At 37.6% G+C, this 14,497-nt stretch overlaps 1 protein-coding gene across 1 annotated transcript; it reads left to right on the top strand.

The window, feature by feature from the left end:
* Window positions 1-5,957: 5,957 nt before the first annotated feature.
* On the top strand, window positions 5,958-12,852 carry LOC134798794 (uncharacterized). The gene is made up of 9 exons (XM_063771176.1): window positions 5,958-6,097; window positions 7,521-7,746; window positions 8,166-8,296; window positions 9,042-9,164; window positions 9,651-9,767; window positions 10,070-10,090; window positions 10,175-10,217; window positions 10,825-11,012; window positions 12,053-12,852. The coding sequence occupies exons 1-9, from the start codon at window positions 6,005-6,007 to the stop codon at window positions 12,617-12,619; spliced, it is 1,509 nt and encodes a 502-aa protein (XP_063627246.1). The 5' UTR covers window positions 5,958-6,004; the 3' UTR covers window positions 12,620-12,852.
* The last annotated feature ends 1,645 nt before the right edge of the window (window positions 12,853-14,497 follow it).

Here is a 14,497-nt window from a genome sequence, read left to right as displayed (position 1 = left end):
TTGATTAAAACTAACATGATTTTCACTCATACTTTTATAAATAACACGGGACTTAATCGCGTAACGTCACGTTCGAAACGTCAGGCCATAAATAAACGTAAGTATTACGCGATTAAGTCCCGTGTTAGTTATAAAAGTATAGCAGTCCAAGTAAAAAAAAGCAATTTTCACCACACCAGCTCGGAAAGGCTTACTTTGCACTTCAAAAACTGATAGCAAAGTTGCATTTTATTCACATGTGAGGCAAAGTAATCAAATGCAAATTTTTAGTTGTTTTCTTATGTTTGCTGGTAGAATTAACTTTTAAATGATGATAAATATTTAATAACATTCATTTGGATTTGATTTTGTTTAAATGATATTTTACATTTAATATTTGCTTCGGGTTGGTGTGGTCAAAAATTTTATGTTTCACTCGGGGGCAAATTTTGTTTAACCCTCGTGCTTTGAAACCCTCGCAACGCTCAAGATTCCATTTCTCGAATCCAATTTTGGAATCTTTCGCTTACTCGGGTATCAATATTAACACGAGCGGTTAAACAACAACTTTGCCCCCTTGTAAAACAAATAACTATTAGTGTATTTTAGTGTACCAATAGCAAATTAGTATTAGTGTCCGACCGAAGGTTCGGTTTCGGTTTCGGTTTCGGCCAGTTTCGGCCAAAAAATCATGTTTCGGCTGTAGTTTCGGTTTCGGCCAAAAAACGGCCGAATCTTTCGGCCGGGCCGAAACTTACGAAATAGTACTTCGGACAAAGACCAAAAGTTAGGGAATAAGTAGGACAACAATATTAATACCTGCATATACTGATTCATGTATAGGTACAGAAATTAATTGGTTTATTATAAAACACGCTAATGAGGGCGCCATTGGACGGTCGACGCAGTTTTAAGAGACTGTCAACACCTATAACGCGCACACTGTCTAATTGTATCGGAGTGAATGAGATAGCACTGTCGCACGTAGCCGTTGTCAGAGTATCAGTTCGGCCCGAGTCGAACGATGTCTTTTTCGCTCTTATTCACTCACTTATTCAGTCATTTTCTTATCTACCTCTAATGGCAAATTTTAAGCGAGGCTAAAGGCTACGCTCAACTAGTGCCGCAAAGTTGATTTTCTCAATAGTTAATATTTTGCGAGGCTGAACAGTTGACTATTGATTAAAACGAAGAAAAATGCTCGACGTTAGCCTCACTTTTTACCTCATATTACCATTGGTTTGTGTTCCACATGTCCTATACTTCAGCTTAGCCTTTGGCCTCGCTGCGCCATGCTCGGCCAGTGGTCTCGCTTTTTAATACAATGGACAATGTTTGGAGTCTGTGCTCAACTACTTATCCTGAAGCCTGAAGCACGGCTTTGACTTCGCATGAAAGTTCGCCTCACTGGGGCACTTCGGACTTTTATGCCCAGGTGAAGATCGGTACCCGGCCTTGCGATATTGTTAACAAAAAATTTCGCGCTCGCTGCGCTCGCGTTTTTTTGTTGACCATGTATCTACATGTTAGCTTGACTGGTGAATGAATAGAGTTAGACCAAGAAAATTCTTCCATGATTTTGATAGCATACGCAGTGCAACTATTAGTGCAAATGTTATTTATACGTCATAATTTCATAGAAGTTTTGACGTTTAAAATAACACTTGCACTGCGTGTGTTATCAAAATCGTTGCAGAATTATCTTGGTTTAACTCTAGTAATTTTCTTAAAAAACTGCTTAAGTAACATCAATTTCAAGGACATTGGGTGTTGACAGCGCCATAATATGTGTGTAAAAGCGGTTTTATGACATTTTTTCAACGATTTTAACAAGTCTACAAAAGTTTCGGTTTCGGTTTCGGTTTCGGCCGAAACTAGAGCCAAAGCCGAACATTCGGTTTCGATTTCGGTTTCGGCGAAAAAACATGTTTCGGTCGGACACTAATTAGTATACAATGAAGCTGGACGGCCCCGTACTGGGCTGCGTTGAAAATAAAATAAAATAAATAAAGTTTTATTTCAGGCAACACGTACAGTTGTACACCCATATCAAAATACAGTTTTAAAGTTACAAAGCCAAAGAAATACTTAAATAGAAACAAAATAAAAGTTGAACAATTAAAATAGTATTACACTATTTTTTGTTCCCGTTTTGGTGCACGGAAAGCCAGTGCCTAAACATATTACAACTAATGTTGCGATACACCGACATGAGAATGGTGTTTTGCGAGCGGCGCATTCCCTCCCAAAAAGAAGCTACACGCGCGTACCACTGCGAAGAAGTCAGGGATTCTGGCTTCCGCGAACATGGTGGAGGTGGAGGTGCCGCGAACTGCAGGAACGCGGCAGCCCCATCAGTGTCCGGAATATGTTATTTTACTGCACACGGATGGCGCTGTACGATTTCCTGCTGTACCCAACCCACAGTTGACAAGTGTAGTAGGAGAGACAATAAGCATTAATTAATGTACATTTGACTCCCCTGCTACACCTGGCAAACCTACGGGCTATCATGTTGCCACGAACAGCCAGAGCCCTTCTCTCGCGTTCCATGTCACTGTCGTCTCTCATGTCATCCGTCAGTATATGGCCAAGATATTTGAACCGCTTTTAACCATTAGGATGCGTAGCGTAGTAAGGAATATTGGTTTGTTAAGAACCAATAGAATTACTTCTGACCGGTCTGGCCTAGTCAGTAGTGACTATTAGTGACCCTGCCTATGAAGCCGGAGGTTCTGGGTTCGAATCCTGGCCCTACCGGCATTCATTTGTACGATTATTAGCACAGACAGGAACAGGATTTGTTCCTGAGTCATATGAGTCAGATAGATATATCGATATCGATGTCAGATGATATCGTTTTCTGAGTAGATACAACACAAACCTCCTTGAGCCCCCAAGTTGGGCCTTGTGGGGCCTATCCTCGCTCAGCGCAGCTCTAGTCTGCTATTGGTTTTTAACAACACATCCCTCGCTACGCAACCGCGCACATCTCTGGTGGAAACGCGGTATACGGTAACTGTGGTTATCAAAAGTTGACACTTGACAATTTAGTGAAAACAAAAAGCGCCATCCATTTATAACTAGAGGGAAGATCTTTACACTTTGGTTCTAGTAAAGGTTATTCTGATTGAATTCAACAGAAGATGCAACACGAACGGAAGGCAACGAGAGCTACGTGTCGGATGTGACCACCGTCCCTGACGCCACCACGGCCACGGACGTCACCACCGTCCCTGACGCCACCACGGCCACGGACGTCACCGACGAAGACGCGTAAGAGGGCGAAGAAGAATAAAATCAATATCATTGATTACTAGCACCCCTTACTTCGTCAGGTGACAACCAAAACTCACAATTTATACCACAACTTAATAGCATTTAAATAAGGTTGATTTTTGTTTAATTATATTTTAGTAATTAGTGAGTTTTGGTTGTCATATGACGATTTATAAAATTAGTTTTTCACGGAATACTACAGAAGATGCAAAATGCTCGGAAAGAGAGGAAGAGATTCGTGTCGGATTCGGATGCCATAACCGTGCCCGACGCCACGGCCATGGATACCACCAAGAAAGACGAACAATAGGGCGAAGATGAATAAACTCACCACAGTGATTCCTAGTCGTGTATTAGCATCGATCCAAGTTATATTTCTGTTTTAATAAGTTATATTTTATTTTCTAAGGTTAGCAGAGTAAAGTTTATTTAGTTCGTAATTATGTACCTATAATGAAAGAGACGTACGCCACGTCCAAAAACATATTTTTAGCACATAGGTATGTCTGTGTATTTATATCATGTAGAGAGATTAGTTGCCGAGCGGACCCCTGGCTCTCATGAGCCGTGGCTAAAACCAGTGGCGTAGCTAGGCGTGGGCGAAGTGGGCCGTCGCCCACGGCCTCGCGCCCTAAGGGGGGGCTTCGCGCGAGGCCCCTTTGGTTACAGTAAAACAAAAGGTCCTCGCAGATGCGACTTCGACCACGGTTATAGATTTGTTCACGCTACGCCACTGGCTAAAACTTAAGGTGTACCTATTCAGGTAATTCCGACTATAAGAACTAAAAAACTACTTCAAAATGTTGGCTAATGGGGTTGGCAAATGTCAAAGGTTTGCATAGATGGCGCCATCATAACTTGCCTCTTTCTCTAGTTGAGTTCTATGTGGTTCTATGAGATTTGGCTTAAAGGGCTGGCATTCAGGGCATAATATTCCATTAAAAATTAAGTTAGTTAGTTAGGTTAGTTAGTTCTTTCTTTATATTGACAAAAAACAATCTCTATTAGGTAATTCCAAAATGTTAAAATAACGCCTAATTCCCAAAAATTTACTCTAATACGATGGAATGGAGTTGGCTGGTCTAAGTATTTAGCAGATGGCGCCAGCATAGCTTGCCCTGTCAATCCCTACATAGAATGGTCAAATTCGTGTGGTACTATACAGCACGTCCACGGATGATTTTTTTTTTTTTTGCGGTACATATTCTTGAAAAGAAATGTACTTTTATGTAAAGCCTGACAACAGTTTATTTAACCCTGAGATAGTGTCGCTGGAAACAGCTTACGTATGGCAATAATGTGCGTACGTCATGTATAGTCGGGGTAGTGGGCATTGGCTTCATGTTGATACTCGTATAATGTCAAAACATTGCTTACATAGAATTCGGTTCTTTCAATTTATCTATTCGTCAAAATCTGATTCTAAATATTCAATATTTATATATTCTTCGTTTTCTGACTCTGACGAAGTCTGATTTTCATCAGATGTTGTGTCGCTTTCAGGACCACCAACCTCGATTATAAACCGTTCAGTCTCCAATTCGATTATAGGATTTTTATCGTCGATCTACATAAACCTTAAATGAAATATTAAAGTTTAAACCAAACAACTAACCAGTTCAATTAAACCGCACTATATAATGTCAATACCGGTCATGTCAACAACCAACTTTAAAACATTGTTTATTGGAATACTATGTAATCCTTCGTCTTTTTTAAGCTGTAAGTATTTGATTGCATTCACTACAATTTTTTTCGCATCTTTGGTAATTTTTTTTAGCATTTTTGTAATAAAACCGTTTATATTTGAATATATTCGTAGATATTTTCCGTTTGTTTACACACATGACATTCGATGACATCCAACGTTCGTTGTCAAAGAGTACTTGTTGCCAGTAAAAGAAATTAGTACCATTGAAAATCCGCAAAATGGCGAGGGTCAAATAAACTGTTGTCAGGCTTTACTTATGTTTTTAAAAAATGAACTCGCACGGTTTTGGCATAGCGACATACAGGTCGTGGTCGTGCTGGGTAGATACTGCCTGGCACGACCACACTATATTTATGGTTAATTTAATGTCAAATGAATACAAAACAAATGTACTCAAATTGTACTATCTACAAGCACATCAAAATGTGACAGTCATACTGCAAAAATCGCTGTCATGATTAAAAAAGGTGAACCTAAGGGCTGATTTAGACGGCGCGCGAACTCGCATGCGACTTTCATTACATTTTTTTAAAACATAAGTACATAAAAGTACATTTCTTTTCATGAATATGTACCGCAAAAGAAATAATAAAATCATCCGTGGACGTGCTGTATAGTACCACACGAATTTGACCATTCTATGTAGGGATTGACAGGGCAAGCTATGCTGGCGCCATCTGCTAAATACTTAGACCAGCCAACTCCATTCCATCGTATTAGAGTAAATTTTTGGGAATAGGCGTTATTTTAACATTTTGGAATTACCAATAGAGATTGTTTTTTGTCAATATAAAGAAAGAACTAACTAACCTAACTAACTAACTTAACTTATTCTTAAAATCTGTTTAATATCGGGCTAAGTTAATGAATCTTTTATTTCTTATTATTTTAGACTTTGCACACGGTGTTCAGAAGTGTTATTTTTAGTTTAAATGTATCCTACATGTATGTTAATCGCAACCACGGCTTACTTGATTTCTCGCCCTTATTTGATGTCAACATTTTTTTGCACAATAAATAAATATTTGATAAATAATGGAGGACTTATTGCAACCCCAAATACGAGAGAGCTGTAGGCTCGCCCTACCTGAGGGACTGAAGGATTTGATGGCTGATATTTCTCGAGAAGTAAGAATTTCCTATTTTACCCACTTGTCTTGTAGTCAGTACCGTCTTTACCATAAGGGCACAGGGGGCCCGTGCCCAGGGCCCCCATCCTCAGGGGGGGCCGAAGGACAGACAGTAACAAACAGTATATTTGATTACCCATAATAAATAGAAGATCATAGTAGAAAAATGTTAGTTTAATTAGCTTTCTTTACTTTTTAAAAGGGCCCCAAATTCTTATGTGCCCAGGGGCCCCAGCATAGTTTAGGCGGCCCTACTTGTAGTTCAACTGCCGTTTAACCTTTTTTCAAAAAAATTCAAAAAAAAATCAAAAATTCTTTATTACATAAGACACACTTTGTTTATAATGTAAAGTGATGGAGCCACCCGGTAAGCAAAAATGCCTGTGTTGGGTGACGCCGCTCTTCCTTTAGACATAACTATTATATAACATATGCTAAGCTAATTAACTCTAATTAACTCTAATTTACTGGCTAAAATTCTAGTTTATAGTTACTATTTACACTTAATCTAGAATTATGATACATGAATAAAATAAAAGAAAAAGAAATGTATATGTATCCCTCTCTATCTGTGTGTGTGTCTGTGTGTGTGTGTGTGTATGTGTGTGTGTGTGTGTGTGTGTGTGTGTGTGCTTGTCTGTTTGTGCGTTTTTTCAATCAAGATCAATGTAGTAAAGTCTCTGTCTCATCATAGGTTAAGGTCTTCAGCCAATTTGTAACTTCTCTCTTGCAGTCATAATAATGTTTCGAGTAAATTTCAAGTTGTTTGTTCAATTTATTGTAAACATGTGAGGATTTTGGGCAGAACTGTCTGCGAGCAAATGAGGTCCTTGTTTTTACAATTTCCGCTACGACTGCTTTTTTTCTTTTGTTTTTGTGATTTGTATTATAGGGTAATATTTTATGTTTTTTTAATGTGATATTTAGAATATATAATTTTCTGACTGTTAGCAAGTTACTAATTAAATAGAGTTGGTCAGTAGGAAACCTAATTCTTTTAAAATACATAATCTTAATTAATGCACGTTGGGCACGTTCAAGGTCAATAAAACGACTCTTTGCCGATCCACCCCAGACAGAGATACAATATACTAGGACAGATTGGACCAGGGATATATATATTTCATTTAATATATTACGCGAGTTTGATTGGTTGTTTTTCCCTGGTACAATGTGCCTTAGTGTCCTAAAAATCCAGACTAGTTTCCTCACTCTACTCATGACTTGGTCAAGTTGTGAATACCAGTTAAGATGTTGAACAATGTAACAAATTTTTTTACGGTTTTAAGTTGGTTTATACACCCATTATGCCTACACCACTCTGTAGGAGGAACCTATTAAATCCTTTTGCCGCTATTTGTACATATTAATTGTTAAGTTTGCTTTATCTTCTTGATTAATCTTCCTCTGATATTTGCAAGGTACTACGCGCTCAACCTGAAAACCTCTACCAATTCATCGCCGACTACCTTTCCTCACTGCTAGTTGCGCGTGAGCACCTGTTCATTGCGGCGCGCGTATGCGACGACGTCTGCACGAACACTTACTGCGCGGACTTGGGAGACGAACTGCGCGCGTTGTCGCTGAGTGAAGAAGACGTTCAGAAGAGTTTGGAAATTATCTCAGGGTACTTTTCAAGTGGTGAAGGTTTGTAGAATTTACAATTTTGTGAGTGTATGTGTTGAGAGCTTCTTAAATGTGTCTATGTATGATTGGCTCGCGTTAGTAGGTAATTCAGTCTTTGGGGCCATGCACAACCTATGCATAACCATTTAAAATTCCTTCTAGAATACAGACCGTATGGAGACAGACAAACAGACAAATGCAACACGTGCTGCATTTGTCTGCTCGTCTGTCTCCATACGGTCTGTATTCTAGAAGGAATTTTCGTTTAATATTAGGTTGGAATCAATGCATGAAGGACTCCTATCTATCTCTCAAACTTGCCTTTTCATTCGGCCACTCTCCTCCGTCTTGCTAAACGAAGAGTGGTCACATTTAAAAAGAATGCTTTAACTTAACATCATTAAACTTTAAAAAATACCTACGCGAATTGCTATTTTCAGTGAAAGAGGGCAACTTGCTACAGAACTTGGTGCGAGAAACCGGCATAGATCCAAAGGCTCTTCCCGCCCTCCAGGATGCGGTGCGGCGTGCTTTTCTGCGCCACCAACTGAACAAATCCACTCAAGTCGAGGTAACATGAACATCTACAGGTGCTTTAGAAATATCTGAACAAGGGGTTAAAGTGCATGTTCAAATATTTACGTCACCCTAGGCCGTAAGTGGGATTTTCTGCCCGCTACGCGAGGAGAAAATCTCATTTCCTGGCCAAGGCAAGACGTAAAACTTTAGACAAACCACGAGCGGTAATTCGTAAAGCCCCAGATCGCATATTTATAGCCTTCACCTTCGGTTCGTACCACAAACACCTGCGATCTGGGGCATTCTCGATTTCACCGCCCTGAACTATTTTCTGTCCGATTGTAGGTGCCTGCCTGTAGCGAATATACAAAGTGTCAAAATACTAATATCTTCAGTCAGATATTTAGTAGAGAATGAGGAGCGCATTGTTACGTATGCTTTCCCAATGACAAGATTTGAGACGTTGTCGCTGGCGCTGCATGCCTTCTGTCCGAAGGCTAGAATAATAGGTTTCTTATATTTTTGTCTCCATCTCCGCTTGCCAATTTTTTAAAGACAATTCGCCACTCAACTCTGTTGATGGTTGATTTATGGAAAGACATATTTCATTGCAGGATTAAATCTTAACACTTTTCCAGTATACTACTACTAGTAGTACTTAGGGAGAATCTATGCACAATAGTGAGTGAAGAGCCGATCTTAGTGGGCCAAGATAAACAACGATACTTTCTCTGAATGTTTCTGAAACGGCAAAGCTATGAGGACTCTGTAACAGTTATAAGGTTTCTTGTCCACAGTCATCGTCGACAGACAGCGAGATGGATGAGACATCACGTGCGGCAAAACACACGCTTAAAATATACAAGAAAGTCACGGAAAGCCCAGACATCAACTACGATTGCGTCGCTTCCAAAATACAGGTGATAAACTAAAATATCAGAAGATAGACATGTCATATTTTCACAATTGGACTCTTTTGGTAAAATGGTGCACCGAAAATAGCTAATCTCAGACAGCTAAATAATAATTCATGTATTTAACCAGAATAAGTGTAGAATATCCTATCAATATAATTCAGGCCAATCCAATATTAATAAGCAAATAAGTACCCTTAATATAATAATCGCTTACGTCTATAATCTTAACTTTTTAAAAGAGCAACATGACAACAATTCTTTTATAGAAAAAGAAACCAATCGAATCTTAAATAATGATAGAAACGATCACGTGTCTTTTCCTTTACATTTTACATTTCGATTGGCGTTTGTCGACGAACGATTGTCATGTAGGCTACAGTCCCTGCCGGGCTATCACATGATTGGCGCGACAGTATCTCGCCCTTCCTGTGCTAGGCCCACGCTAAGCCTATTGTACCTACCAATAATTTATCCTGAAATCTGTTACAGGCAGCATATCGCGCGTACAACGTTCGTCGTTTACGTAAAGCTGGCAACAAGCCTCACACCAAAAAGAAGGAGGATACGAAGGAAGAGACAGGCGAGAAAGTTCGATTTCAAGTCAAGGTACGTTTACAACATGGTAGTAGGAAAAAATCATTTTCCAGTAAAATAGGTCACATGGACTAACATGAACATAATCCGCCCATAATTAGTTCGTTACGAGTAAATGCCGTCAACTGGGGTGATTAGGGATAAAAACCGGAATGACATTTCCCTGATATATTTCTGTAAAACTACCTAGGTACCATCGCCCACACTTCGCGGTAGACCCCCAGATTGTGATGGATTGTGGTAGTGGCGCCCCCTACTCATAGTTTCGCGTAATATTCCCTATTTACAAGTTGTTTTCCTTATATTTTTCCCAGGGTGGTACAGCAGCACGTGAGGTAAGCGAAAGTGAAGTTATAATTGGCATTAATATTTGAAAACGAATAAGCGGCAAACGATAACAAGTTAAATTTCATCAACAGTCGGAGCAGCTTATGGCAGATTTGGTTCATCCAACAAAGAGATGTAAGCAAACTTTTTCGTTATCATTGCATAGAATTAGCTTTGCTAATACAATGATTTCAAAATATTGTTAATAAAAAAATTCTGTGTCAATATGACCATTAAACCGTGGGTGATTCGGGAACTTACCTACTTGCTTTTATATTAATATTAGCTTCTCCCCGCGACTTTGTCTGCGTGGAATGATGGTGATAATGATGTTTGATAAAAACTACCCTATGTCTTTTCTCGGAGCCCAAACTATCCCCATACCAAATTTTGTCCAAATTGGTTGAGCGGTTTAAGCGTGAAGAGGTAACAGACAGACACTTTCGCATTTATAATATTAGTATGGATTTACCGTTTAATATGGTATATGGGATTGATATTTTCGAAAGCAGAGGTATGTTAGCAGTATAAGGGCTCATTTAGACGATGCGAGAACTCGCATGCGAGTTTCATTACATTGCGGTTTTTGATCGGTCGGTTGAATTGGACGTAATCAACAGTCCGCAATGTAACTAAAATCGCATGCGAGTTTGTCTAAATCAGCCCTAAGTCTTGCTGTGTAAAAAAGGTTTTTGCAAATCATTAGAAACAATCGACTGTTCACATTGAGAATTCTATGCAGGTGCAAGCAAATGCTCATCCATGTCCCTGGCTGGTTCGTTCCTCTCACTCCCCCTGTACAAGCCGTACTCCATCGGGCAGCCCTCGGACATCAAGGAGGTCGACGAGGTCTGCGAGAAAGAGACGGAAAACGCCAATTTCGATTACCTCACGAACGCCCTTGGCAATCCAAATAAGATCCAGTCGTGTGTAAGGGATTATTTTAATATAGGGATAGCAGAAGAATGTCCCATGTCCAAACAAACGCTTGATTCGGAATATTTTCTTTGATCCCTTTGGCCATCTTGTAAATGATTAGGCTGGTCCATTAGTTTTATTTAGGCGTTTCGTAAGCTTCATTTCCCTAGCTATTTATTTTCAATGTTAAAGGAAAAATTGCATTATTTTTAAAGAATCTACGCCAGTTGAATTTACATGTAATTCAAAACCATGCTGACTCATGAATTCTCATGATTAATGGTAGCTATGGAATTTTCCCCAGAAAGCCTGATTAGGGGTACCTAACAGAGACATAATAGATAGAAGTGCCTCCAAATTTAAACATACGAGAATTAACTAATAGCCTCTATTATTTACGAGCAGTCACTATTCATGAGGCAATCAATGACGATGCAATTTGATAAATGGTTTGTATTGAATTTTGGATGATTATATTTTGATAGACTTTTTGATATTTTTTACGCGAACTTTTATATTTATATTGATAATATATTGTGGCAGAAATCATCGTGCAAATAAATGCTTAAAAGCCTGTTAGAATAATTTTATTTGTGACTAACTAATTGTTAAGGAAGTTTTCGATCACTTGCGATCTGTGCATGTGACTAAACTTACAGAACAGATCTAAATGTGGCACAAATGATACCGATGGTACAGTCAACTGTAAAAATATGGGTGTAGACAACTTACTCAAAAATATGTCCCATAGTTCTTAATTCACTGACATAAGAGTTATGGGACATATTTTTAAGATGATTTGTACACCTATATTTTTACAGTTGACGGTACTAAGATGATTATTGATGTTCGTGAAAAAGTTCATAAAACGAAATAATTTACCTTTCCGAGCATTATAGGTTGATCCGCGAAAGCTGGCGAGTTTTTTGGTATGATTAAATTGACAGTTCAGTACAAATCTCGCGTCAGCTCATTATATAAGAATCTACCACATTCATTATCAAAAAAAAATTCTAACTTTCAAAAACAGGATTTTTCTTTTTGCTTGACAGGAACCCGAAAAAAACAACGACAAAAAGGAACTCGAAAGCAACAAATCCAAAAAAGAACTTGAAAATAACAAAGGGAAAAAGACAATCAGTTTCCACAATTTGGCTCGCGTGGTGGAGCTTGATTATAATGAAGTATCAGATGAAGCGGACGAAGCAGATTACGACTCTGAAGATGCTGAAGATGTGTTTAACGAACAACTTGCCGATGAAGATTATGTTGATGACATATGTCAAGAGTTACCGAATGATAACGATAATGGTTCAACACTTGAGAACACAGCTGTTAGTGAACTAAAGGGAGATGAAACGGAGTCAAGCGAGAGCTGGATCGAAGATGACGTAGACGAAGCTCAACTGGATGAGATGGACAAAAATCCCGAAAATTGGGATGATTATGATGATATTGCACCGACAACAGAAGATAATTTTAGAAGAGTTAATGATGATTCAGACGATCCCGCAAAAAGTGCTGAGATGCCAAAAGACATGACAGGAGTTACTGATACTCTTCCAGATGATGTTGCAGTAGAATTCGCCGTAGAAGAAAATGAGAACTTCCTAGTCTAGAATACCTAGTATTTTAATTTAATCTAATCAAAAAACACAATATAAAAGCTACGATTATATGATTCAAAGTTTATGTTATGTCACTGTGCCTTAACGTATGTGAACGTGTGAGGTAAGAAAAGTAAAAATGTTATGTTATCCTTTATACTTTTATTATTTACGTTCTTTATAAGACAGCTGTTACAACTAATGAAGGACAGTTTAATCAATGATATTTTTTATGTTTTTGGTCATTATTGTAATTCATAATTTTCATAAAACTTATCCGAATACTATACATATTTCTTATATTCTACGTGTGTTGGACAAACAGTGCTTTCACATATTATACATATATTAAAATAAAATAAATGCCTTGATAAATACCATAAATAAATCTCATGGATATTTTATTCAGCTGCGATTTATAACAAACTTAAAAATATCAAATTAACAACAAATTTTAACAATTACGCATAAAATCAAAGAAGTAGAGGAAAACTATACACAAAAGATAACCGCACTGAGATAGTTAATATTCATACACCAAGGTACGTATATTTTTGAAAACACTCCAATTATTTTCATGGATTTCAAGATATTTATCATAGAGTATTAAATTGCGTCACAGGACATACTTACAAGGCGCTTATAACTTACAAAATAGGTAGGTATATTTTATTACAGGAATACTGTAAAGCTAGATTTTTTAACAAAGCAAAGATTATCTTAGAAATTAACAGAAATCACAGCAGATTTCAATACCTAATCACTACGCATTGAAAATTATTATGACGTTTATCATTTTTGTGATTTAATTATGCGTTTCGAAAATAAATTGATTATTATTGACATTTTTGGCAAATATGTAACTTAAAAAATAAATTAGACTAGTGGAAAGAACTTCTAAGTAAAAATAAATTGTTCGAATAATTATAACATAAAAGTAGTGTCGATATGATCAGCTCATATTAGGCATAAGTAATAAGTATCCAATAGCATACCTATTATTAATAATTAGTATGGTGGGTTGGGATAAGATTGAAAGGGTCCCTCACAAGGGGTAAGACAAAAAATCGTCCGTATGCCTAAGCATTACGGGCGATTTTTCATCTCACCCCACATGAAAAACCCCTTCAATCTAACCCCAACGCACTTAGGTGGAAATGTCAGTTCATTTTCACCAACAGCACCGAAAATCCATTTACTTAGGTAATAGTAATTGTAGTCTACTACATACATCATATTAGGCTCATAGCGTCAAAAAGAAAATCCCAACATTAAATAACTGCTTATTAATAATTTAGTTTATATCCAGTTTATCCGGTCACATATTATTGACGCTTAACATCATGAAGATATATTTACATCCTAGCAATGTAAATAAAAAGTTTAACAAACATAATAATCATACCTATAGAATGGTCTTAAATTCTGGTATTTAAACATGAAAAGGTAAACATCAGTATATTTGAGCGATCAAATTTTATAGAGATCTCGTAACTTACACTTTGGTATATTCCCAATAGTTTTCTCACTTTTGATTTATGCCAATAACCTAACCTGTACTTATGCAATAAATTATTTAGTTAACATTCGATACAAATCTCTAAATATCTGCAACATTAAAAAAAAACATCTTTCACACTGTTTAGACCACAAAACTCAGCGTGCATACTCGTCTCGCCCAACGAATGAGCTATGTCCAACAAAAATTATCAACTGTATGACCTATGTCCTAACAAATACATTTCCAAACGATATATTATACTTTCAAAAATAAGACTTAGTGAAAATCTGACATACAAGGGAAGTCTGAAAAAGTCTTCAAAATGTTGCATTTTTGTAAACTAATCCAGAATGCGAACCAAGTCTTATCCTACAATAGGATCCGCCTTA

This window comes from Cydia splendana, chromosome 17, assembly GCF_910591565.1.
Source record: "Cydia splendana chromosome 17, ilCydSple1.2, whole genome shotgun sequence".
NCBI classification, from domain to species: domain Eukaryota; kingdom Metazoa; phylum Arthropoda; class Insecta; order Lepidoptera; family Tortricidae; genus Cydia; species Cydia splendana.
Note: the sequence above shows the minus strand (reverse complement) of the source record. Positions and strands in the feature narration are given on the sequence as shown.

What these genes read in the sequence shown, in the direction of transcription:
- LOC134798794 (XM_063771176.1), top strand. Translation starts at nt 6,005, where the DNA reads ATGGAGGACTTATTGCAACCCCAAATACGAGAGAGCTGTAGGCTCGCC. An exon ending in GTACTTTTCAAGTGGTGAAG is followed by an intron (nt 7,747 to 8,165) that starts GTTTGTAGAATT and finishes TGCTATTTTCAG; the next exon opens with TGAAAGAGGGCAACTTGCTA. An exon ending in GGTTCATCCAACAAAGAGAT is followed by an intron (nt 10,218 to 10,824) that starts GTAAGCAAACTT and finishes AATTCTATGCAG; the next exon opens with GTGCAAGCAAATGCTCATCC.